The sequence below is a fragment of the Lonchura striata genome, chromosome 14 (genome assembly GCF_046129695.1).
Source record: "Lonchura striata isolate bLonStr1 chromosome 14, bLonStr1.mat, whole genome shotgun sequence".
Classification (NCBI taxonomy): Eukaryota; Metazoa; Chordata; class Aves; order Passeriformes; family Estrildidae; genus Lonchura; species Lonchura striata.
This window is the reverse complement of record NC_134616.1, coordinates 11,279,109-11,301,144: the sequence shown is the minus strand read 5'-3', so window position 1 is coordinate 11,301,144 and position 22,036 is coordinate 11,279,109. Positions and strand designations below refer to the sequence as shown.

The following is a 22,036-nucleotide window of genomic DNA, read 5'->3' as shown; positions in this document are numbered from 1 at the left end:
AGCTTTGTTGCAGGCTCCTGTGTGCCCTGACCTCTGCTTGGGGGTGGGAGCTGGGGAAACAACTGTAAGCCAGAAGCCTGGACTTAGGGTGTACGTGTCTGCATGCTCTTCTTACCTCTCCTCTGAATTGAAACAATCTCAAAATGGTTTGTTTTTTATTTCTTTTGGGGTTTGTTTGTTTGTTTCTGAAATGGAGTAAATTTTTCCTCTGAAATGGAGGTTTGGTAAAAAGAGTGTTTGGATTATTTTCGTTTTGTTTCACTTCTATTTGAAAGCTGTTGCACAGGAGGCTTTGATCTGGAGTGAATTAGGTCCTGCCCAGAGCCCCTTGCTGTCAATTTAGCTACCTGTGGTAAGACATGTTTAGTTTCAACACAACCTGCCTGCTGGGCAAAAGGAAGTCAATGGCATTTCCTTGATCTGCTGTCAGCAAGGTTAAAATAACTATTTCCTCTGGCCCAGCACCTTGAGAGGCAGTGAATGGAGGCAGTGCTGTCCTTGTCTAGATGGCAGCTTCTCTTGAGTCCCCAGCAGGGCCTGCAGAGGCTTGAGCCCAGTTATCCCTGGTCCCTCCCAGCCTTTAGGCAGCCAGATGTGACCCTTCAAGGCTCCTGGGTTATCTGGGGGCTTTCCCCTTTTGCTGCTGAGAACTGGGCTGAGGAGGGAGCTTCCTCTGGCCTCCCAGGTTTCAGAGGAGCCCTGAACTCTGGTGAGCTGTGCCAGCTAAAAGCAGCTAATTCAGCAAGCATGGTGAGGAGAATTAGAGTATGGGCTGGCAACAGAGCACTGACAGGTTTAGGTGCCAAAAATCAGCCCTGGGTGTGCCCAAGTGAGGTATAGTTGGAGAAGCCATGCTTAGGAGGGAGAGCTAACCATGCAAGTGCCAGAATAGGCATGGCAGGGGAGCAGGGAGAGGAGCAGTGTCCAGGGAGAATGCTGCAGGGACAGGGTTGCTTCCCTAAATATCATTATTTGTTTCTGTGGTTTGAAGCAAATTTGGTCCAAAAGGTTTTGCCATAAATAGATTAATAAACAAATAAAATAGAGAAGTGCAAGACAGACAAACAACCCCACCCCTTCCTTAACCCTCAGGGCAGCCAAGCAGGTGGACAAATCTCCTTGCCAGGTGAATGATTTGGATTTGTGAAATTTGGAAGAGGTGAAAGCCTGTGTTTACAAGCTGCTGTTACCATTTCAGATAAAGAGTAAATCAGCTGCTGTTTTAATGCTGCTTTGGCACTTGTGATTGCAGAGAATAATCTCTGGATCCTTTGGACATTTTGCAAAGGTAGCTCAGGGGAAGCCGAATGCTGAAGATCTGCTTGGTGTGTAATGCTTGCACTGCCTTTCAGAAGGATCCAAGGCTCCATCACAGATGAAAAGAAGAAGAAGTTTGTGACAGGTGAATGGTTTTCAGAAGTGAAGGCAAAACGGTTCCAGGAGGACTTGGCAGGGCCAGATCTACTTCGAGCATCAATCAGAAGGAAAAAGGGCAAACTAGAAAGTAAGTATGTTAGTATGCATCTTAAGAAAACAAATTGAAAAAAGTTGGTCCAGGATGGGAGTCTCCCTGTACTGGCAGTCTGTTGAGAACCAGAAAACATCTCTTGTTATCAAAATCAGGGCCGAAAGAAATAATTAGTGTGGCAGAGAACCAAGGCAAAAGCCACGTGCAGTGAATGCCTTCTCCCCACTTCAGCTTTTTTTTTTTTTTTTTTTTCTTTTTTTTCCCCAAATTTCTGTTTACTAGAGGTCATTGGTGTCATATCTTACCACAGAAATAAAAAGAGAAGGGGATGATGTAGGACAGTTTCTGTTCTGGCATCAAGTTGACATATGTGGGTCAAACACATCCCTCTGCCCAGGTTCCTGGAGTGGTCTGACAAGAGCTGCTCTCACAGCCCTCTGGAGTGGTGAGGTCAGTCACATTTCTGCAAAGCGAGAGGATGCCTCTCTCCTCCTGGTATGCATTTGCCCACTTCAGAGGGTCCATGCATCACTTCTTGCATGGAAATAATTCCAAGGCAAAATGTGCTTTTCAAAGTAGAAAGGGCTTTGTGGCCATGTGTGTGCCCAGGCTGTGTGCCATATGTGCTAATGGGAAGCAGATGTGTTGTTTGACATGCAGATAAACTTTCATGGAGCTGTGTAAAACAGATCAAAGCAGATTTGTCAGCTCAGGGCAAGAGATCAGCCCTGTGTGAAACAAGCAGGACCATGCCTAGAGTCCAAGTGTAGCTAGCCTGGAGCTGGAACTTTGTGCTGAGCACCTGTGCAAAGCAGAGCTGGGGATGATTCACATCGTCCCCAACATGAGGACAGGCCAGCAGCCCAGTGTCGCAAGTGTCACTCCTGGATGGTTTGCAGGGTGGGCTGTCACAGATCCTCAGCCAAGGCTGCTGCCCTGGGGAAGCCTTGGCCCCGACAGGCAGCTCTAAGCAAAGCCTGCCACTGTCTCTAACAAGGGCCCCATGGCTGGGCTCTGATCTTTTGCAGTAAAGGCTACAGCCCCTGGCAGAGGGGCATCTGTCCAGCACTCAAATGTCATCTCCAGCAGTTCAGTTCAGCCATCATTCCTGGGCCCAGCTTCCCCTTCTGCCAGGGGGGCAGCAGTATAGATCACTCCTTTGTTTGGTGACACTTTTTGGCCAGGATGTATCTGTAGTAGGAATTGCCTGGATTTAGGGTACCCCTCCTTGCTCCATGTTACTTAGATACATTCTGAAAGCTAAATGCTGACTAGGGACTTCACTGAGAGCCTCGTTTTATTTTTGCTCTTTACCTACTCCTGACAGCTCTCATAACTTAGCACAAATTCATTGGAACCTCTCATGCAGAACTGGCCCATCATATTTCATATGAAGTTGCTTTTATCCTTGGTATTATAAATTCATGATATCATTAGATTTACTATTCTATCATGCCTCCAGAATGCTAAAACATATAAGACGTTTTCCACCTTGTCAGAGGTGTCTGGCTTTTCTGCAGAGCATGTTCTCTTTTTTGAGGATGTGCATTTGTGCTTGCACCCTCTTGGCATGGAGGGGCAGAGCTTCTGCAGCCTTTCTGCCAGCACCCAGCTCAGGCAAATGCTCTGCAGCCCAGCCACCAGCCTGCAGTGAATAGGATTGTCTGCCCTTTGCCTTGCTCCCTTAACTCTGCCCACTTCAGGAAAGCAGAATTTGAAGTATTCCTGATTTTATATTTAACTTTTAGGGCTGATGTGTACATATCAGATGATGTCTCAGGTCACATATAAAATAATCTCCTTACTAATGCAGCAATATTATGCAAGAGTCATTGCACGTGCATTACTTGACTAATGCTGTTTTAAGAAGGAAGAAGCAAATGTAATTAAATATAGTTATGTCTAGATTTAGCCTTTATTCCTTTTTCAACTTTCTTTTTTCCTTCCCTTTTTCCTCTGCTTGTATCTCAGACTTATTTTGATAAAGCACAGGTATAACATATGACTTTATTCCTTCCTCTTACTTTTTCCACTGCCATTTTACATCACTGGTTGTGCATCAAGATTTTGCAGCTAATATATTCACCTTAGATGAGATAAGAGCCTTTGCTTGCCGTATTGACAACTTTTTTCCTTCCCCTGGAAAGATCAGTCATGAAGGCATGACTTCAAGGTGATGAAGGGGTACGTGTTCATTTAGTCAAATCTGTATTCATAGCTCCTGATTTGAGTCTCTAGACTTAGCTCTGTGTTAGGGAGTGAAATGAGAAAATTCCTACATGGAAAAGCCCCACTGAGATAATTGCTGGCATTCCCTTTGCAAGGTAAGTGGGCTGAGGAGGAGTGGAAATTTATGCTTGCAAAGGAGAATTCCCAGTGATCTTTTCTGGAGGAGGGTTTTAGCCTTCATAAGGGAGGGTTATGGGGATCCCTAAGGGTTTTCACAGTTTTCACAGGTATTGATTGTAGTAGAAAACACTAGTCATGGGCAGTAATACAAATCTATAAGACAGATAGATACCCTATATTTAAACTGCAGCCTGCAGAGCAGCACAGATGGATGAATTTGATGATAGCTTCTCCTTGCACTTATCTGCAATTCTTGAGGGCTAAAAATCACCTATGTGAGAGACCATTTTATCCACCTGCTGTGGCAAATGAGCCCTGATGCACAGTTAGTTATGAATGTCCCAGGCACTAAGAGTCTTTGTTTTAGAGTGGTAGGAAATGAGCAAAAGTGTTAAAGCAGGGCTGCCTGTCAATTTTATACAGATGTATAAAAATACATGTATGGGCAAATTAACCTGGTCAGGCCACTCCTGATTTCTGTTGGAATTTGCTTCTTCTATTGTCTCATCCTAAACTTAGAAAAGGCATATTGCTTGTCTTGATGGATTATTATAATGTACTAAACTGTGGTGATAGGAGCCAGGTGTAGCTGTGGCACTGGCTGAGCCATTTTTCAGGGCAGGGATTTGGATGGGTGGAAGTGAATGAAGGCTTCCTGTTGCCTCTGCCAGCCAGGAATGAGGAGCTCTGTCTGAGGGGGAAGTGTCAGTGAAGAGCAAGTCCAACACAGAGCCTTTGCAAGAGGGATGAGAAATGAAGGCAGTCTTTGGTTGTTGAGGTCTTTTCAACCATGACAGGCAAAGGGAAAGCGTGGGAGCTCTGTGTTTGGGCCCTTCACTTCCAGCACAGCTCCCTGCTGGCACCTCCCTCCCCCAGGTCTGAGACAGAAGAGGAGGATGTGGCTCACTGTATCAATAAACCTCCTCAGTTTGCCCTGCTGTGCCCACACGTGCTATGGCCAGCACGTGCCACCAACCATGCCTCAGGCTTTGTCTCCTAAAACAATGTTCAGTGATGCTTTGTGCACACCAGTGTTGACATGGGCAAAACAGTCCCTCTCTCAAAAGCATGCTCTCTAAAACTGCCTCATTCCTACACAACCAGACTCTTATTTTTCAGCAGGAGCATCTCCCCAACTTCCCACTGCTGTGGAAACCACGGGCCCCCCCAGCTGCCACCCCGTGTGTGCCAGATGTGCAGTCCTCATGCACACAGCTCTGAGCAGTGCCTGCTCTGTTCCTGCTCCTCAGGGCCAGGTGCTGGGTGAGCAGGCACGGGGGAGTGAATCTTTGGGTATTCCTGTGACTTGGAGGCTGACTGTGCTAATGCTGGATGGCACCACACAGGCAGTGTTGAGTCTTGAGTTTTCTCATCATAGGACTGGCCTGCTCTTGGCCCTCATGTGGTTTTCCAAACAAATAACAAGCAAGACTATACTGTTTAATATTATTTCTGAATCCTCTGAACTTCTTTTTATATTAAATTGTTTAATGAAATATATCCTAAAATGGTTTGGCAGTTCTTGTAACAGGTAGATTTTCTCTTTAAAATAGACCTAGCTGCATTAATAAAATGTGCAGATCTCTGTTTGAGATTTTAATCCTTTTGGTTTTGCAGTAGCAGTAAAACTCATTTGCTAACAAAATATCTAATGCAGCGTTATACCATGCAATCTGCTGTAAAAGTTACCATCCTCTATTGTTTTTAATTTGGGGTCTAGGGAGCTCACAAGATATAGCTGGGCCTTGTGCCAATAAAAATAACAGGGATCTCCTCATTAGCTGTATTGGCCTCCTCCTTTGTTTGCCAAGATCGGGTGACTTGAGTCAAAACAGGAAATGGCTGAATTTAAATCCTGGAACAGATTAACTTTATTGACAGTCAGTGGCAGTGTCCTGTGGAGCTTTCCAGTGATGTGACAGCTCCTGGCACAAGTCGGGCATTGGGCAGCTTTGTCCTCTTGGACCTGTGAGGTCTGGAAGTGCCTTTGCTGCCCTGGGACCTCTCATCCTTGGGGAGATAGGGCAGAACCCCTGAAAGCCCTCTCCTCTTAAACCCCCAGGGATTGTGCTGGTGGGACTCTTTTTCATTGGGCAAAGCATTTTCTTGCCCCAAAGAAAACACACCAAACCCGACAAGTTGAATGAAATGTCATTTCTCAGTTGTCTCTCTTATATTCCAGATGAGGACAACAAGCATATCCAGACGAGTCTGGAAAGCAAAGCTGCCCCAAGTCCTGCCTGTCCTGAGGACATTGCTGATGCAGGAGAGGGAAGGTAACACTGCTGCATGTGCAATGCTCAGGCTGCTGCTCTTACTTCTAATGAAAATTGAATGCTAGCCATTAAACCCTGGTCTCTGAGTTGCCAAGACTGTATAAGTAATAAGTTCTATAGGATATTTTTTAAGTCCTTCCTCTAGGAATTGTCAGAATATCAATCTGCCCCTAATAATCAAGTGCTAATGTGCTTATCCCACAAAGGTCTTTTCCTGCATGATTTGATAAGGGATCAGTAAAATGGAAGCTGTCTCTAATGTCAGGATGTGCTGGTTAGTTTTTCAAAGTAATTATGGTTTTATTTGTTTAATTTTTGCTATGAAGCAACACTAACAAAATGAACAGTTTGAGGAAACTGCCCATTTCCTGCTGTGGTGCCAGCCTCTGTGTCCAGTGCTCAGCACTCTCCATCAAGGCTTGGTAGGTTTTCACGTTGTGCTGACTGAGAAGAAGCATCTATTAAAAGCACTCCAATGAGCAAGTCAGTGACCTCACTCAATATCCGCGGACTATGGAGAAGCGTTTAAAATATTCACATATTCATGTATTGTTGTTCCCATCTCATTTGCCTTTTTTTGTCAGCAGAATGGGGAATCATTCTCCACAGGTGACAGTTGCTCCAGTTTAATATTAAATATGGGCCTTGACAACACTTGGAAACCTCTTGCAGCTGATTAGTGGGTGTTGTTTAATGAAGGCTCCAAAGGCAACAGGCCCTAGGTACTCCTGCTGTGCTGGCACAACACCCAGTGTTTTTTTTTGCAGGGGTTGATTAAATCCTGAAAAGCTAGCTTTGTTTTTCTCATTCAGTATAAAGCAAGGTGTGGCCTGTTCCTTCCTGGGCCATAGCATGGAAATGTCTCTCCCTTCTGCACGGCCCTTGGGCTCTTCTGGCACTTCCCAGAAGGGGAAAGTCTGAATAAACCTAGTAGTTGACACACATTGTTTTTATTGAGCAAGTTCTGCATCTGAGCAGAGCTGAGGTGATGTTGAAGACTGCCTGAGCACCCAAACAGGCACATCATTACCACAGATCTCCTTGTTCAGGCATTTCTCCTCTCCCACAGATCCAGTACACCTACTCTTGAAACCACAGAGCAGAAAATTGTGCCAAAACTGAAGCCAAGACTGACTGTCCAGTTGTCTGCATCATACAAGGTAGTACAGGCACAGCCTCTGCACCTTTGTTGCTTCTTGGAGCTTCACAAAATCTATCCCTACTGACGGGGGCTCCACAGTCTGCCTGCCCTGGTGTCTCTGCTCAAATAAAATACATTCTTTCCAGTCTTGCCAGTATTTATACACTAATAAGATTTGTTTTCTGTTCAGAGATCCAGCATACATGATGTCTCTTCCTCAGAGAGTGATACTGGAACAAGTCCATTTGTGACTGCAACAAACAGCTTTCATTTGTCTAAAAAAGGTAAGTTTTTGTTCAGTGAGCTGTTGGTGCTTTTGTTACTCAACATCAAACACCAAGAGACAAGATGCTTTTCAATGTGTGTACAAATAAATAACAAGGAGTACCTTGGCATATAAGAATGGGCTGCCAATGCTTTGTGGATTACAGGCAGGGCAGCAGGGACCAAGGCAGAAAGCAATCTGATGACTGAAACTTCTCTGGGCTCTCAGTACATATTGAACTGAGTGCTTGGCTCTCAGCTCTTTAATCCAGAAGAGGATTTACCCTCTCTTTCCAGCATTGACTGTATAATGTAGTTTTAGAACATAGCAAATAGCCAGTAGGGAAGCTGTCAAATTGAAAGGAAACCTGCAAACAAATCCACAACTCACAACAACAGTTTAGAACTCAGTGGATTTTTTCTGTGCCCTGTTGCAGGGAGAAGGACTGGGGTTTTCAGGGCCTTCTTCAGGTGGGAGAGATCTTTCTAGAGTCTGACTATGGAAAAGAACTAGGAATATATTGATGATTTCTGAAAATTCCCTGTCTTCTCATTGAGAAAATGCAGCCCAGACCTTCTTTGGAGATTGGATGTGATGCAGTGGGACAGGCTCTGAGCATTTGTTGTTGTTGTAGGTCATGGAGTGTCTCCATTGCCCACCAAGGTTTCAGAGGATGCTGTGCCTCAGCCCAGCACTGCAGCTGGAGGAGAAGCTGCTGATGGGGCCGCTGGCACCAGAGAGGGGCCAAAACCTCCACGTGAAGAAATGTACGCTCCCAGCAAAATACCAGTTAAGAAGAAACCAAGCAGAAGCCTCCCCAGATCTGAGCAGGTTGTGAACCACGTGGGGCCAGCAGAAAACAGCCTGGCAAAGAAAGAGCCGCTGGCAAGCCCCAGACCACTGCCCGCAGCAGGGGAGAGCAGCTGGGCTGGTAAGCAAGGAGTGAACTACACCATCTCGTCCATGGGTAACAAGGAGGAGGATATCGGCCTCGACCGTGAGCACTTCAGGAGCTTGAAGGACTTTTGGGAGAAGGGAGCAGAGCCAGGCCGGGCCGAGGCGGACGCTCGGCAGTCCGGGCTGTGCCGCTCACTCTCCCTGCAGTCTGGGCCAGGCCAGGATACTGGAGAAAAGCCTGGTACCTTCACCAAAACCAGGACCCCCTCTAAAAGGACAATAACGTTGTCTTCTAGTGAGGAGGAGCCAAGCTGTGGCACTCCTGCAAGGAAGGGCTCAGTTTCCGTCGCTCCCAGATCCACGTGTGCCAAGAGCAAAGGGGGCCTGGCTACAAGAAATGACTTGCTGAGTGAAAGCAATGGGAAGCTGCTGATGCCAGAGGAAGAGAAGGTGGTGCAGCACTGCTCCAAGAAATCCAGACTGCCTGTGCGGGCACCTTCCATCCAACTGGAGTCGCCCACCAAGGATGTGTCTGGCAGCTCGCTGGGGCCGGGGACACCCGTGGAGGAGCACAAGCCCACAGGGAGGTCCCTGGCCAGCAGCGTGCAGATCCTAATCGAGCCTGTGCCCACAGATGGTGAAAGTGATGATGAGAAAGAGGAAAGATCTGGTCTGGGCACTCAAGACAACATGGAAATAAATGGAGAGCTACCTGAGGAAAAAATGTGCAAGTCTTCAGACCAGCCAGCACCTGGTGAACTGTCTGGAGAGAGAGAAGCTGTTCAGGGAACAGACTCAGCTGTTTACTCAGGTACTGAGGGCTGTGAGTGCACCCTGTGAAATCCAAATAGAGAGCCATCCCTAGGCTGGTTTTCTTCCCTAATCCTTCTGCATTTTGCACATTTTCTTCATCTTCCCATTTATCCTATATTGCAATTTGTGCAGAGTTAGCTTGTGTAGAATGTGTTTTACAAACAGCTCTGGAAGCAAATCTTGTGTAGCCTAGTGCGAGTGCAGAGGGGACTGTGCCATGGTCCCTTGCTTTCCTCCCCACTCCCAGCCCCTATGCCTTACCTGCAAGCACCTCACCTTGGGACAGCTCTCCACTGCCTCCAGCACATCACAGGAACTCACTTTATTTCACTCACTGGCAAGATTTTCTTCAAATGTAGGACTGGAAGAATTATTTGTGATAGTAGAGATAAGCCTAACACAAATAGAAGAAATAAAATGTGAAGCAAAGTGTTTAATAAATACACTGGCTCTTAGAGTACCTTGATATAGCCAATGGTTGTCAGTGCCTAAATGACATTTTGTGTCTTTTTGGAATGCACAAGTGGACTTTGATATCAAACTTTAAGCAAAGTGGACTGAATTAGGAGTCTGATCTTCCTGGGTTCTGATACCGTGTTCTCAACCATGATGGTGTCAATAGCATCACCATTTTAGCAGCCTCTTCCTCTGGGTTTGATGGAATCTTGTAGTGACTATTACTATGAGAAAACATTATTGTTATTTGCAACTCACATTACATTTGGACTCTGATTACCCACAGCTCTGCTCTCTTCCAAGCAAAGACCTACAAAGAGAGAGCATCTTCCCTTCTTTTTCCAATTTTTCTGTCCTCATGTACCTGGGTAAGACCTGTTTGAAAGGATTTTCCACAGACTCATCTGCTTTTTATTTTTTAATTGTGTCATTTCTTGGCTTATTTCCTACCTCATATAACATTCCAATGAAAATCCTGAGTTGCATATCAGGTCATGGCAAATATTTTCTTTATGGAATATTGTGGGTTGTAAAAGACATGTAAGAGCATTAAGTCCAACCATTTATAGACTAGATCATACTAGTATTTCTCAGGGTTTTTTCTTTATTAATTTGTTTGTTTTAGGATGATACTAGCAGATGGCTCTGTTTCTCTGAAATCTCTTCCTGAGAGTTGGTCTGTCTTGGAGACTGGGTTAATCCAGTATTTACATTTCCTGACACAGTGTGAAGAAGTTCTCTCACGGCATCATCAGAGCACCTGGATGACTGGGAAGGAGCTCTGGCAATGTAACTGCAGTGTGCTCTAGACAGAGGCACCAAGGGAGGCACACACACACACACACACACAGGGTTGTTGATGCACTGCCCATTTGTGTTTATTTATTTACCATGTTGATTTGGCTTTTTGTGTATTCCAGAGGAAGATGGTGATCATTCTCCTGCTGCTCAGGCACTGGCCCAAGCAAATAGCATTAATCTTGCAAAGAGCATGGTGAACATTTACACAACCACGGAGAGTGAGTAACATCTTTCTTTCTTCTTTTTGGTTTACATTTGCTGAAGGTAATATATTATGCCAGTTTTCATCACCATGCTTCTGTGCTAGGAAAATGACATATTGTTTCATCATCAAATTAGAGAGTTTATACTACCTCAAATTAAATTCAGAGCCAGGAAATTACAGCTAGATTGATGGTTTATTACTTCAGCAAAAACACAAGGGCTTGAAAGGGTTGGCAAGAAGCTCATGCTCGTCTCTCCTGTTCCTGCACGAGGCTGTGGGATCTGCTGGCAGCCTGTGGATTGATCTGAGGTGCCAGACCTGGTGTCAGTCTGTGGTGCCACAGACTCCTCCTGCTCATGAGGCCTCTCCCCTCACCCAGAGCAGAGCCCGTGGCTGGACTGATGTCCCCAGCTGCCAGCTAGGACACGTTTTGTGGTGACAGTCTCTGAGAAACCCAGAGAAGCTGAGGAGAAGTCAACCAAGGAAGCAGCAGCCTGCCTGAAGAAGCCCAAGAAAGCTGCAGCCATGGAAAGCACCTGAGGGAAGGCAGCAGCAGCCTCTGTGCCCAAGAAAGCCAATGACAATCCCCAGGGGTGACACCTGGAAAACCCAAAAAGAGAGCTAAGAGCTTGCCTCAAAGGGAAGTGGCAAGGCCAAAGCTGCCAGGACTGAAATGAGGAATGTGGGAAGGCAATGCCCAAGGAAAGGTAAAGGTAAAGCCACTTAGAGGCTTTGACGGAGCCAGTTTAAGTCCAAGGCTGGTTATGGGAGGGAGGCAGCTTGCTGGCAAGTCTCACTGCACAGCCCTGTGGCTGTGCCCACCCCAGGTGGCACCTAGTGCCAAGCACTGCCCCATCATGTGGTGCCTGACACGTCACAGGGCATGTTGGCTCAAAGCTCCAGGCTGCACGTTGCTGTCCAGGGACGTGATCTCCACCAAAGCAACCAAGAGTGCAGCTTCCCCTGATCTAGAGCCCCAAACCTCATCCCTGGAAACCCTCCTGTAACAGAGAGACAGTTTCATGTTTGCAGTATAGCAAATGGTCTGTGGATACTATTATTTATTCAAGGTTGGAAATAAAAATAGTAAATACCAAATAAATGGTAAGTCAAGAATCTCTTGGGCATTTTGAGGACCAAAGAATGTATCATCACACCTAAAATGCCAAACAAGTGTGCATATGAACATGCATGTTCATGTACATAAGTCTTTCCAAAACAAATTATTCTGGGATGGAGAAAGTCATCTTCAAGAGAGTTACAGGAGAAGATAAAGATACAAAAAAAAAAAGTTTTCATCAGACATTTAAACAGTACAGTAACCATCTTTCTATTTATAGGAAACTTTCTAACCTTTTTCTTTTAGATAATTTGGCTATTGTCCACCTCTGTGTCTAACAGAGTATTTGAGAGGTGTATGCAATGGTGAAATTGTGGGTATAAATATTTTAGTGCTCTTTCCTACAGGGCACTGTGCTATGAGATAAAAATGTGAACATGATTGGTTTCTTTGACAAGGAGGCAGATTTGGGTGGTTTTAGTGTGAGTTCAGTCTACACAAAAGTGGCAACATCCACGTCCTTGTGCCGATAAAGGAATTAGATGAGCCACTAGAGGGAGTTCCACACTCCCACACAGGGAATGAAAACGCGCTGAAAACAGCTCCAGGATATTATTTAGCAGTTTTTGTCTTGGGGAGGATCAGCTTCAAAGACAGGTGACACAGAGCAAGTAGGTAGTACTCCAGTGCCTTTCACAAGCTTTTCGTCCTTCCTTGTGCCATTTAACTAAAGTATGACAATTTCTTGATTCTGACAAACTATCTTGATGCCTTTTCTTTGTACCTGCAGCATACAATAAACCACATTTGATTACACATCAATTTCTTGAACCTGAAAGAGTCAAAGAACTGAGCAGATCCTCTCCTCTCCTGTTGTCTGAGGTGGGTTGATGCCAGAAATGGCTGAAATTGTGTTCACAGCATCCCCCGGAATGGCAGTTGGTGTCATGAAAATGTTTCTCATGGAGACCAACAGGTCTTGCTTTAGAGCATGCCTTGGTTATTTAATGAATAAATGAGAAGCACCTTAAAAAAAGTCCCCCAGTAGCCCAGAGCAGCTGTTCCACCCTGGAGGATGTTGCCCTGTGTGTCAAACCACGCTGTTGTGTGCCCTTTCCCAGAGCCCAGGCGGGGCGTGCAGCTCTGTTTGGAGGCAGTTCATGATGACGTTCAGTGCTGCTTGGAGGGGATGCCCTGGGGAGGCTCCCTGCACTCTCCTCTGCTCTCCTAACCTGATCTCTGCTTCATGGGACTCTGCTGAGCAATTCCTTTTTCTCTCTAGTGTTGCAAAGTGCTCGTTTGGCACAGCTTAAAGATGCTTCTTATTTTCTGAGCAGACGGAATCGGACACGGCCTCGGAAGTCAGCTTCCAGCTGAACAGGCACAAGAAGACGCCCAGCACCGGCAGCCACTCGTCTGACATGGCTTCAGTCTCCTCGGTAGGTTCCGAGTGCGGCAGCTGCTGGACAGGGATGATGGGGCCACTGGCACCAGAGGGGGCCCAAAACCTGGCCAGGGCTCCTGGACAGGGCTGATGGGGCCACTGGCACCAGAGGGTGTCCAAAACCTGGCTAGGGCTCCTAGCCAGGGCTCCCGGACAGGGCTCCTGGACAGGGCTGATGGGGCCACTGGCACCAGAGGGGGCCCAAAACCTGGCCAGGGCTCCTAGCCAGGGCTCCCGGACAGTCGCTGCAGTGATGCTGCATTTCAGCTGCTGCTATGGTGTGGCCTCCAGAGCAGCCTGTTGGTTTCTGCAGGGTACGTTCTTAAAGGAACAGGGGTCATTAATTACTTGCTCAGGTTAAATCCAGGTGCCACCTCAAAATAGCGACATACTGAGTCATCGCTGGTCAAATTCTCCACAAGCGACAGCCACTACTGCCAGGTGTGGATGCTCCTGGTGGTGCAGAAGGTGGGGGAGGGGTTTCTAGGTGGGAAAGTGAGGCACACAGCTATTAAGAGACATGTTTGTGGTTCAGGACTGCTGATGGGTACCCTCTGCAAGCTCATCCTTTATCAGCAGAAAAGAGGGAACTCAGAGTTGGACAGCAAAAGCATGTTTTGAAGCTTCAGCCTCTAAGGAAAGCTGAAAAAGCTGGATGTGTTTAGTTGAGTGTTCCTTAGAGACAGTATTTGGGGAGAGATCTGCTTAAAAGTGCTTGTATTTGCTGCGTTACTGTTACAGATTTCTCCAAGGAGTATATTTGAGATTTACCGAATATATGTGAAGCAAAGCTGGTAGCGAGAGGTCATGAATGTAGATAAATATATTAAAAACCTGGGGGCACATGAGTTCTTCTCCTAATTTGGAGCATCTGGAAGCTGAAAATGAGTCCAGGTCATGCAAGTGTTCTTGAAAATCTCATTCAGGATTCTCTGCTGGGGTGAGTTTCACCATCCTGATGGGATGGTAAATGCAGCTCCAAGGACTGACTAGAGAAGTTTAGCAAGTTTTTGGAGGTTATAATAAAATCCAAAACCAAAGTAAGTAGGGAAAGACAGAGAAGAATTGGTTAATTACTAGGAAGGTTTTTGATAAATGTGCATGACAGTACACAGAGAAGTGCCAAGAGGGTTAATGATTTGCTTTGTAAACAGCTTTTATGATATCCTGTCAGGAATCATGAGTTATTGGTGCAAGAGAAAATTATCTCAGCTTTCTGTAGCTGAGCTTTCTTGTGCTTCATGACTTTCTATCAGTGAAAGACAAAGACCTGAAAAAAGAAGCCCAAGTTGTCTGGGCAAATTGCATTTTTTTCTGGGAAAGGAAATAACTCCTGGGTGCCTAGGTCCAGATTTGTATCTGGAGAAACCTCATGTTCCTGTGCCTTTGGGGCAAGCACAGGCTGTCTCTGGTGGGGCAGTGGCTCTTCAGAACAGGTTTGTATCTGTTTTGTGCTGCTCCCTGCACATTGTGAGTAAGCAACAAGATAGGAATAGTTCTTTTTACATTTCTAGTCTGATAGGATTCTTATTAGTCTGTTTCGTAAATGGATTGACAATTGTGTGACTATATCTACCTGAAAGAACAAGTTCTTATAATATAGTTCAAGTTCTCTCAGTATCTTTCTTTCTTAGTTATTTGTTCTGTAAGCATAGGGAAGAGACATGTGTGGTCCCTCCAGGAGTATCTGACTCCATTTCCCAAACTTTTGGGATTCAGGAGTGAAAACACTTCTGGTATTTCTTAAGCATTCAATGCTTCTAAGTCCTGGTCTAAGATAGCAGATGCTTGTGAGACCCTTACAGGGATTCTCCACCCCTGGCTTGCTTCAGAACAGCCACAGCTGTGAACCATATCTATGTCAAGAACACCACACTGCACCAGGGCAGAGTTTTTCTCTGGGAATGCGTTTCTCAGACTATCATCTGTGTCCAGAACTGTCAGACTGTGCCTGTTTCAGTGGCACTGACCTTGCTCTTCCCCCTGGCAGGTGAGTGGCAGTGTGCTCAGTGTCTACAGTGGTGATTTTGGGAGTGTGGATGCCCAAGGAACTGTGGAATTTGCTCTAGACTATGATGAGAAGAACCGGGAGTTCCAGGTTCACGTGGCCCAGTGCAAGGACTTGGCTGTAGTGGATGAGAAGAAAGGCAGATCTGACCCGTGAGTAATCTTTTAGTGCCTTGACACTTCTACATTCCTGAATTCTGTGTTCTGGAGGACTTTTATTTTCTTTAAATGTAATGGTTCCTTCCGTCCTTCCTTCCTGCCAGCTTATTGGAGAGCTTAGCAATGTGGGACAATATCCAACTGCAGTTTGTTTTCTAGGTATGTTAAAACTTACCTGCTCCCAGACAAAGCTAGGATGGGTAAGAGGAAAACATCAGTGAAGAAGAGGACAGTGAACCCCATTTACAATGAGGTGTTACGGGTAAGAACAAACACACACTCTGAAAACCTCTGTTGTAGTAGGCACCTCTGTCAGGCAGGTCTGGAAAGATCCTGCCTTCTTGGCCAGGTTCTTTGCCTGCCTCCTGCCAGCACCACACTGCTCTTCTCTGGGATTTGAGAGGCCTGGGATGTTCAGGGTTCCTCTGCACCCCTCTGTGTGGCACCCAAGATTTCTCTGCCAAGACCACACAGATCTTTGGATGCAATAGGGTCCTGCAGTCAGAGCAAGGGCTGTTTGTCATCCCCCTTCCCTGGCATGCAGTCACAAGGCACAGGACTGGTAAGAAAGGTCTGCATTATGTGATCATACTCATCAAAGCATAGAGGATTATTTAACAATGCCCAGGCCTGTGTTAATAATTCTTGAAAGAATATTGGTTTTGCCCTGTGATGAATGGAATGCCAGGTTTCCCTGTACTCAGCAGAAAAGCTTTGTCAGGGTAGTAGTATTGCTACAGGACAAAAAAAGAGATGTTCAGACTGAAGCCAGTCCATTGGTAGTGCATGTGTGGGGTAGGTTTGAGTGTCTCAGAACTTATTCAAGCTTTTGAGTAATTTATTTCTGTTTGTGAAAGAAGCAGAAGAAAAATTTGAGCAACCTGACTTTTCTTTCTTCCTTTAGTATAAAATAGAGAAAATGGTATTGCTGATCCAAAAATTAAATCTCTCTGTTTGGCACAATGATCCACTGGGACGTAACAGTTTTTTGGGAGAGATTGAAATAGACTTGGCCAGCTGGGACTGGAGCAACAGGAAACTCAACTGGTACCCGCTGAAGCCCCGGGTAAGTGTGTCTCAGCTGCAGTCCTGCTTTCTAGCCCAGCCCTGAAGCCTTGAGGGTGGCAGTAGTCCTTCCTGACTCCTCTGAGGTCTTTGGGTGGAGCAGAACAACGTGAACTGTGGTTGGGAAAAACCCCTGGACACCTTAGTGCAGTTCAGTGCTCAGAACAATGGCCTTCTCAGGTCTGTTTTGGTGACTGATCTGTAGGGACGCTTTCATAAATGCAACCTGACACTAATCACAGCAACTTTGACGTGACTTTGCCATTCTCTCCACTCACATGAATACCATCCCTTAAAAACAGCAGAGTAGTAGGTGAAGGAGCTGATGTACCTTGAGAAGTAAATATTCAAGTGCCACTGTTCGTAAAGCCTGTACAGCTTCCTGCATGCTTCTGGATTCACAGGTCTGATATGAAGTGCCTTTTAAGCAAATAGAAGACATTTATCTTTCAGAACAAAGATGCTTAATTATATCCAGCTGGGCATGTCTGGAAGGATAACTTTGTACTCTGAATCCTCAGGCTTTTGCTTCTGAGAGACTGAGTTTGAGAACAAACCCACAGAGAAATGACCTGCCCTAAGAGTGGGCTGCTCCAGCCATGGAAAATCAGTTTGTCCATTTGTGCTTTTCCACTGAAGTCAAAAGCTGTTTGCCTTACTGTGTTTCCACAATCCTCCATTTAGTCAGTCATAACCCTTTCCATTTCAGAGCCTCTCTGCTGTTAATGGTGTGGATCATCGAGGAGTGATGAGTTTGTCCATTAAGTACGTCCCTCCTGGAAGCCTGGGTAGGTGTGGTTCATGCATTAAGGGCTACTGCAAGTGCAAACACACAGCTTGCAATGCCTCATCTGCTTGGGGGCTGCTTAAAGAGGAATCTCATCAGAGCAAGATCTTCGAGATCAGCACAAAAGCAGTGTTTGACAGCACTGACTGCAGCCTATTTCCACATCTGGATTTACTGGGAAAGTATTGGGGAGAGAGGAAGGGCTGAACAACCTCCAGTGTAAGAGCATGTGGGCACTGTAGGGTGCTGTGATGTGGTAGGAGCAGCACAGAACCCATGTTACTGTGGGGCAGGCACAAGGTTGCTTTGGCTCAGCAGTTCCATCTCTTTTCCTGTCTGATAACAGCACTGGCAGGTGGTGTCAGGAGCCTCTGCAGCTGCAGCAGTGATGGAGCTGGCTGCAGCGCTGAGATCCCCAGGGAGGAGCAGTGAGCACACAGGAACCGTGTGGGTCCCTGGAGAGGAGCCCTGTCATTCTGGGAGCTGTGGCTCCAGCTGGCATGACAGCTTTTCTCTTCTCATAAACGGCAGGGCCCAAGAATCCTCCCTCTGGCGAAGTTCACATTTGGGTCAAAGACGTCAAGGACCTGCTGCAGCTGCGTCCATCCGGAGTTGACTCCTTTGTGAAGTGGTGAGTGCCTGGGCACGGTGCTGCTCCTGCTCTGGGTCCCACAGAGGGCTGTGTTTCCTGCTCTGTTCTCAGGCTCACCAAGCTGTGCCTCCATACTGGAAAGCCTTTGTGTTGCACTGGGAGAATTGTAGGGGAGGATTGCTCTTGTTACTCACCTGTGGCCAAAGCAGGAAAGTCCTTGCCGTGATAAAGTTCTTGGTCAATGTTCAGTGCTTCATGCTGTGTGTTTTCTCCTCCCAAAGCTATGTGCTTCCAGACACCAGTAAGAAGAGCTACCAAAAGACCCGTGTCATAAAGAGAGACACAAACCCTGTTTTCAATCACACCATTGTGTATGATGGCTTCCATACGGAGGATCTGAAGGATGCCTGTGTTGAACTGACTGTGTGGGATCATGAAAAACTTACCAACCATTTCCTTGGAGGAATCAGGCTGGGCCTTGGGACAGGTCAGTATTTTCCTTTACTGAGCTACAAGGTAAAGTGGGAAGTTGCAGAGTATTTTCCTGTTGGAGAGAAACCAGGGATGGGCTGTCACAGTAACTGGTACTGTCATTGTGTCTTGGATGGAGGGGCCCTGGTATCATGGTAATAACTCTCTGTTCCCACATTTTCTGCCAACATCAAATCTGAGGTCTGGCAGAACTCAAAGAGAGTTTTCCTGCATGACAAACCTCCCAGGGAAGAGCACTCCGGGATGGACTGGAATGTCACAGGACAGCACCACCTGGTGACTGTCCATCCTTGAGGTGCTCTCTTGAGAGATCTCACAATATTACAATCAAGGCTAGGTGTTCCCTAGGGGATAAAGCTCATGGTAGCTGGAAAGTCTGCCTTGCAGGTGCACTGTAGCTGTTGGATTTGCCTGTATATTCTCTGTTTTCCACCTCTAATGTCACCAGCTCTCCAGAGGGAAGGCACAAGAAGAATAAGACATATAAAATACCAAACGTAAGGTTAGCTGTGATCTAAATTTAGACTTCTCTCTCAATGACAAATAATTGGCACCTAAAAATTTGGTTGAATTGGAATGGATGTACACAGTTTTCTACTATGGTATATTTGATTTCTGTAGAAATTAAACAAGAGAATTTTGATGAATACTCCACCTTGTCCACAGAAAATCTTTTAAGGAGAAGACCAAACCTTTAAGACCTTTATTGCTGTTCAAAAAGATGCAGAAAAGGCTTGAGCCCAATATTGCTTTCCTTGTCAGGTTATGTTTAGGGTTCTTGCATTTTGTGGCTGTTGCAGTGACTTCATTCTGAACTCTGGTGTAGAATGGGCATTTGCAAGAACACAGGAGGTGCTCAGGGTGCAGCTTGTTGAGGGGGAGTCAGCAGCTTTTATGTTATGACATTGCCTGCAGCAGTTGCACCCCACTGAGTATTTTTTGCATGGAGTGGGAACTCTGTGTAGCTCCCAAAGTTTCTTGTTCTTTTCAGGTTTGAGCTATGGCATCTCTGTGGACTGGATGGACTCCACACAGGAGGAGGTGGCCTTTTGGCAGGAGATGATGTTGGCTGCCAATGAGTGGATTGAAGGATTGCTGCCACTGCGCTCACTGGCAGGGAGGAAAAAGCTGAAATAACCCATTGTTGGTGCCACAGTGTGTTCATTAGAAGAACTGGGAAACTTCCTGAACCTGGGAGAAAGAAACCATCCATAGGGCTGCAAGTGTCAGGGTAATGAGGAAATTAATGGGCATCACCTTGGAGGTGTTAATGTTCAGTACTAATCCACTCACCAAGGACATGGAAGATGCCAAACTTGATGCCATACACGATTTTAACCGAGAAGAAACTTAATTTGCCTTTTTATTTAATCATTTATGTACTCAGTATATTTGAATTCCATTAAGCTCTGGGAATATTGGCAGAAGGAAAAGGAGATATGGATACTTTTTTATTATTATTATTTCTTGTGCCATTTTTCTTCCATGCAGAGATGTAGTTGTACTGAAGCAGCAGCATGGTATTATTCATACTCCCTGCAAGGGGTTCACTTTGTACTTGGTGTACAATTGCTCCAAATCACCAGCACAGTTTGAGAATGGGAGCTTTGCATTTGTCACTGGTGATAACACCTCTTTAATGTGAGGAAAATTGAGTTCCAAAGTGCATCTAAAGAAAGAGAGGATTATTTGCAGCAGAAAATGAAGAAACCTGAGGAGGATGACAATGAGAAATTTGATATATTAATTTCTTTCTGCTTTAATCTGAAAGAGTGCAGGGATGCTCTTAGAGATAGTGGGATTTTGCAAGCAGGGACTGTTTTCCTGGCTTTCCCACAGGCTTCCTCTGAGACTTCAGGGAAGTCTCTTTGTGAAAAGAGAGTTTGAGTGCAATATAAACTAAAATGTTTGCCCAAATGTAAAATATGGTTATACTGCTAATGGGCCTCATCACACCTTTGCAATGCCTTGCGTGCAAAACATTTCAATGTGAGCTAATGAGGTAGGAGTCAGTGTCACATTAGCCTGGCATCAGGGTCAGGGAGGAAAGGTCACAACCACACTGGAACACAGGAGATCCTGGGAGGGAGCTGGTGGGAGAGGTAAGTGGGAAGTGGGTGAATGTGCAGGGAGTGCAGAGCTGCAGGTTCCTGGGGGTCTCCTGCACCTGCATCCCCTGCTGCCCTTCTCCTCTCACCTGATGCCTGTTAGTGAGTTGTCAGTGGCTGGAATTTCCCTTTTGCCAGTAGCTTGCAAAAAATCTTTGCCATCTAGCATATGGACTGTGGTGGAGTGGTGTTGTGAATACATTTTGAATTGTAGTTTTGTAATTTCTATTTTGGATGTACATATTGTGATTAAATAGAATGTTTTCCTTTAGTCATCAGTTGGTCATCTTGTACCTATTTTTATCATGCTCTAAATAACAAAAAAGCAAGAAAAAGAGGTGTTAAATTTTGCTATGTCAAAATGAAGAATTTTTGCCAAAAGGCAAATGAAATGTCATGAAGAAATAATTTTTATAACTATCCCACTTTAGATTTTGGCTCTCTGATAATTTTGATATTCTTCTTTAATGTACTGGTTTTATTTAACTCAAGCCTACTGTGAATTTTCAGTTAGCAAAGATGGTTGTAAATAAATTAATGGAAAACTGTAAACCTAGAGCAAGCAACAAGACTTTTTCTTTAAATGGAAACATTTGGGATATAATCAGCTTTCATGGGAAAAAATAAAGAATTAAAGTAGTTTTGCAGTTGGAAAAAGACAATAATTGGAAATGCACCAAATGCAGTAATAAAAGCACTAGGAAAGAGTCCATAAAGATCATAATTAAGCAGTGACTGTCTAATGAAGGAGCTGATACATCTGTAACATCAGCCCAAAAATACTTTGTAGGGACTCCAGCCTGACATGTTTTGTTTACCAAGACTTGGTCATTTATTACCTTTGTGGGATAACATCACAATACTGGGCCGAAGCCAAGAATTAAAAAAAAATATTATCCTTACCTCAGGTGCTGAAGATGTGACTATTTATACACGTGTAACTGACCTGCTGTGAGGAGCCCTGGTGGCAGAAGTGGGTGGCTGAGGTGGAACTGATGTACACACATCAGTGGGGTGGTGGTGGCTTGTTGCAGTGAAGTTGCCCATGGTTCTGCTGCTTTCCTCCTGGGTGCTTCCCTATCCTCAGGGACAGGGATGTTCCTGGGCCAGACTTTCTGCTGTGGCTGGAGAAAGGGTTGGTAGTACCAGGGGCTCTGTCTCAGGTCTCCTCCTGGTGGATTCACTGATTCCTCTCCATCATGACACCGGAATTACTCCAGCTCCTCCTCCTCGTGCAGCATTGGTGCATGGCAATGTTGCCTAAAGTGCTGGTTGCATCAATGGAGCTGGAAATGGTTTTGTTGGTGTTTCAGAAAATTAATAGATTTTTCATTGGTGGTGCCAGGAAGGGGAGAAAAGGGGGTCAGTGGGCCAGTTCATCCCAGCAGAGTTACTTTTATGAACTTGGCATGGGACTTTGTGAGACTATTTTTGTATTCAGATTCCATTGAGGATTTTTTTTTTCTAATCTTTTGCTGGCTTGTTTATTTAAATTAAGTCCTGATTAACTTAAGAAGCTTTCTTTGGCATTTAATAGTTTATCAGAGTAAAAGATTACACTGCCAAGCCACACACACTTTTGTCACACAGCTGATTTTCTATGCTCTCTGTTTCACTTACTGCACAGAAAGCACTTTGTCATAAAATGACT

The 22,036-nt window shown here is 45.4% G+C and overlaps 1 protein-coding gene across 2 annotated transcripts in view; it reads left to right on the top strand.

The window, feature by feature from the left end:
- LOC110480104 (synaptotagmin-like protein 2) overlaps positions 1 to 20,941 on the top strand; it is a 32,517-nt gene extending 11,576 nt beyond the window's left edge. Inside the window, exons 3-17 of one of the 2 annotated variants that reach the window (XM_021547812.3) lie at positions 1,353 to 1,504; positions 6,000 to 6,093; positions 7,163 to 7,253; positions 7,425 to 7,518; positions 8,134 to 9,207; positions 10,586 to 10,684; positions 12,522 to 12,613; positions 13,069 to 13,170; positions 15,166 to 15,335; positions 15,501 to 15,603; positions 16,246 to 16,407; positions 17,116 to 17,194; positions 17,725 to 17,824; positions 18,067 to 18,272; positions 19,269 to 20,941. In XM_021547812.3, coding sequence (XP_021403487.2) covers positions 1,353 to 1,504; positions 6,000 to 6,093; positions 7,163 to 7,253; positions 7,425 to 7,518; positions 8,134 to 9,207; positions 10,586 to 10,684; positions 12,522 to 12,613; positions 13,069 to 13,170; positions 15,166 to 15,335; positions 15,501 to 15,603; positions 16,246 to 16,407; positions 17,116 to 17,194; positions 17,725 to 17,824; positions 18,067 to 18,272; positions 19,269 to 19,414 — 2,764 coding nt within the window. In that variant the 3' untranslated portion in view covers positions 19,415 to 20,941. The remainder of the gene's footprint in view (positions 1 to 1,352; positions 1,505 to 5,999; positions 6,094 to 7,162; positions 7,254 to 7,424; positions 7,519 to 8,133; positions 9,208 to 10,585; positions 10,685 to 12,521; positions 12,614 to 13,068; positions 13,171 to 15,165; positions 15,336 to 15,500; positions 15,604 to 16,245; positions 16,408 to 17,115; positions 17,195 to 17,724; positions 17,825 to 18,066; positions 18,273 to 19,268) is intronic. The other variant, XM_021547815.2, reaches the window with a different exon arrangement.
- The last annotated feature ends 1,095 nt before the right edge of the window (positions 20,942 to 22,036 follow it).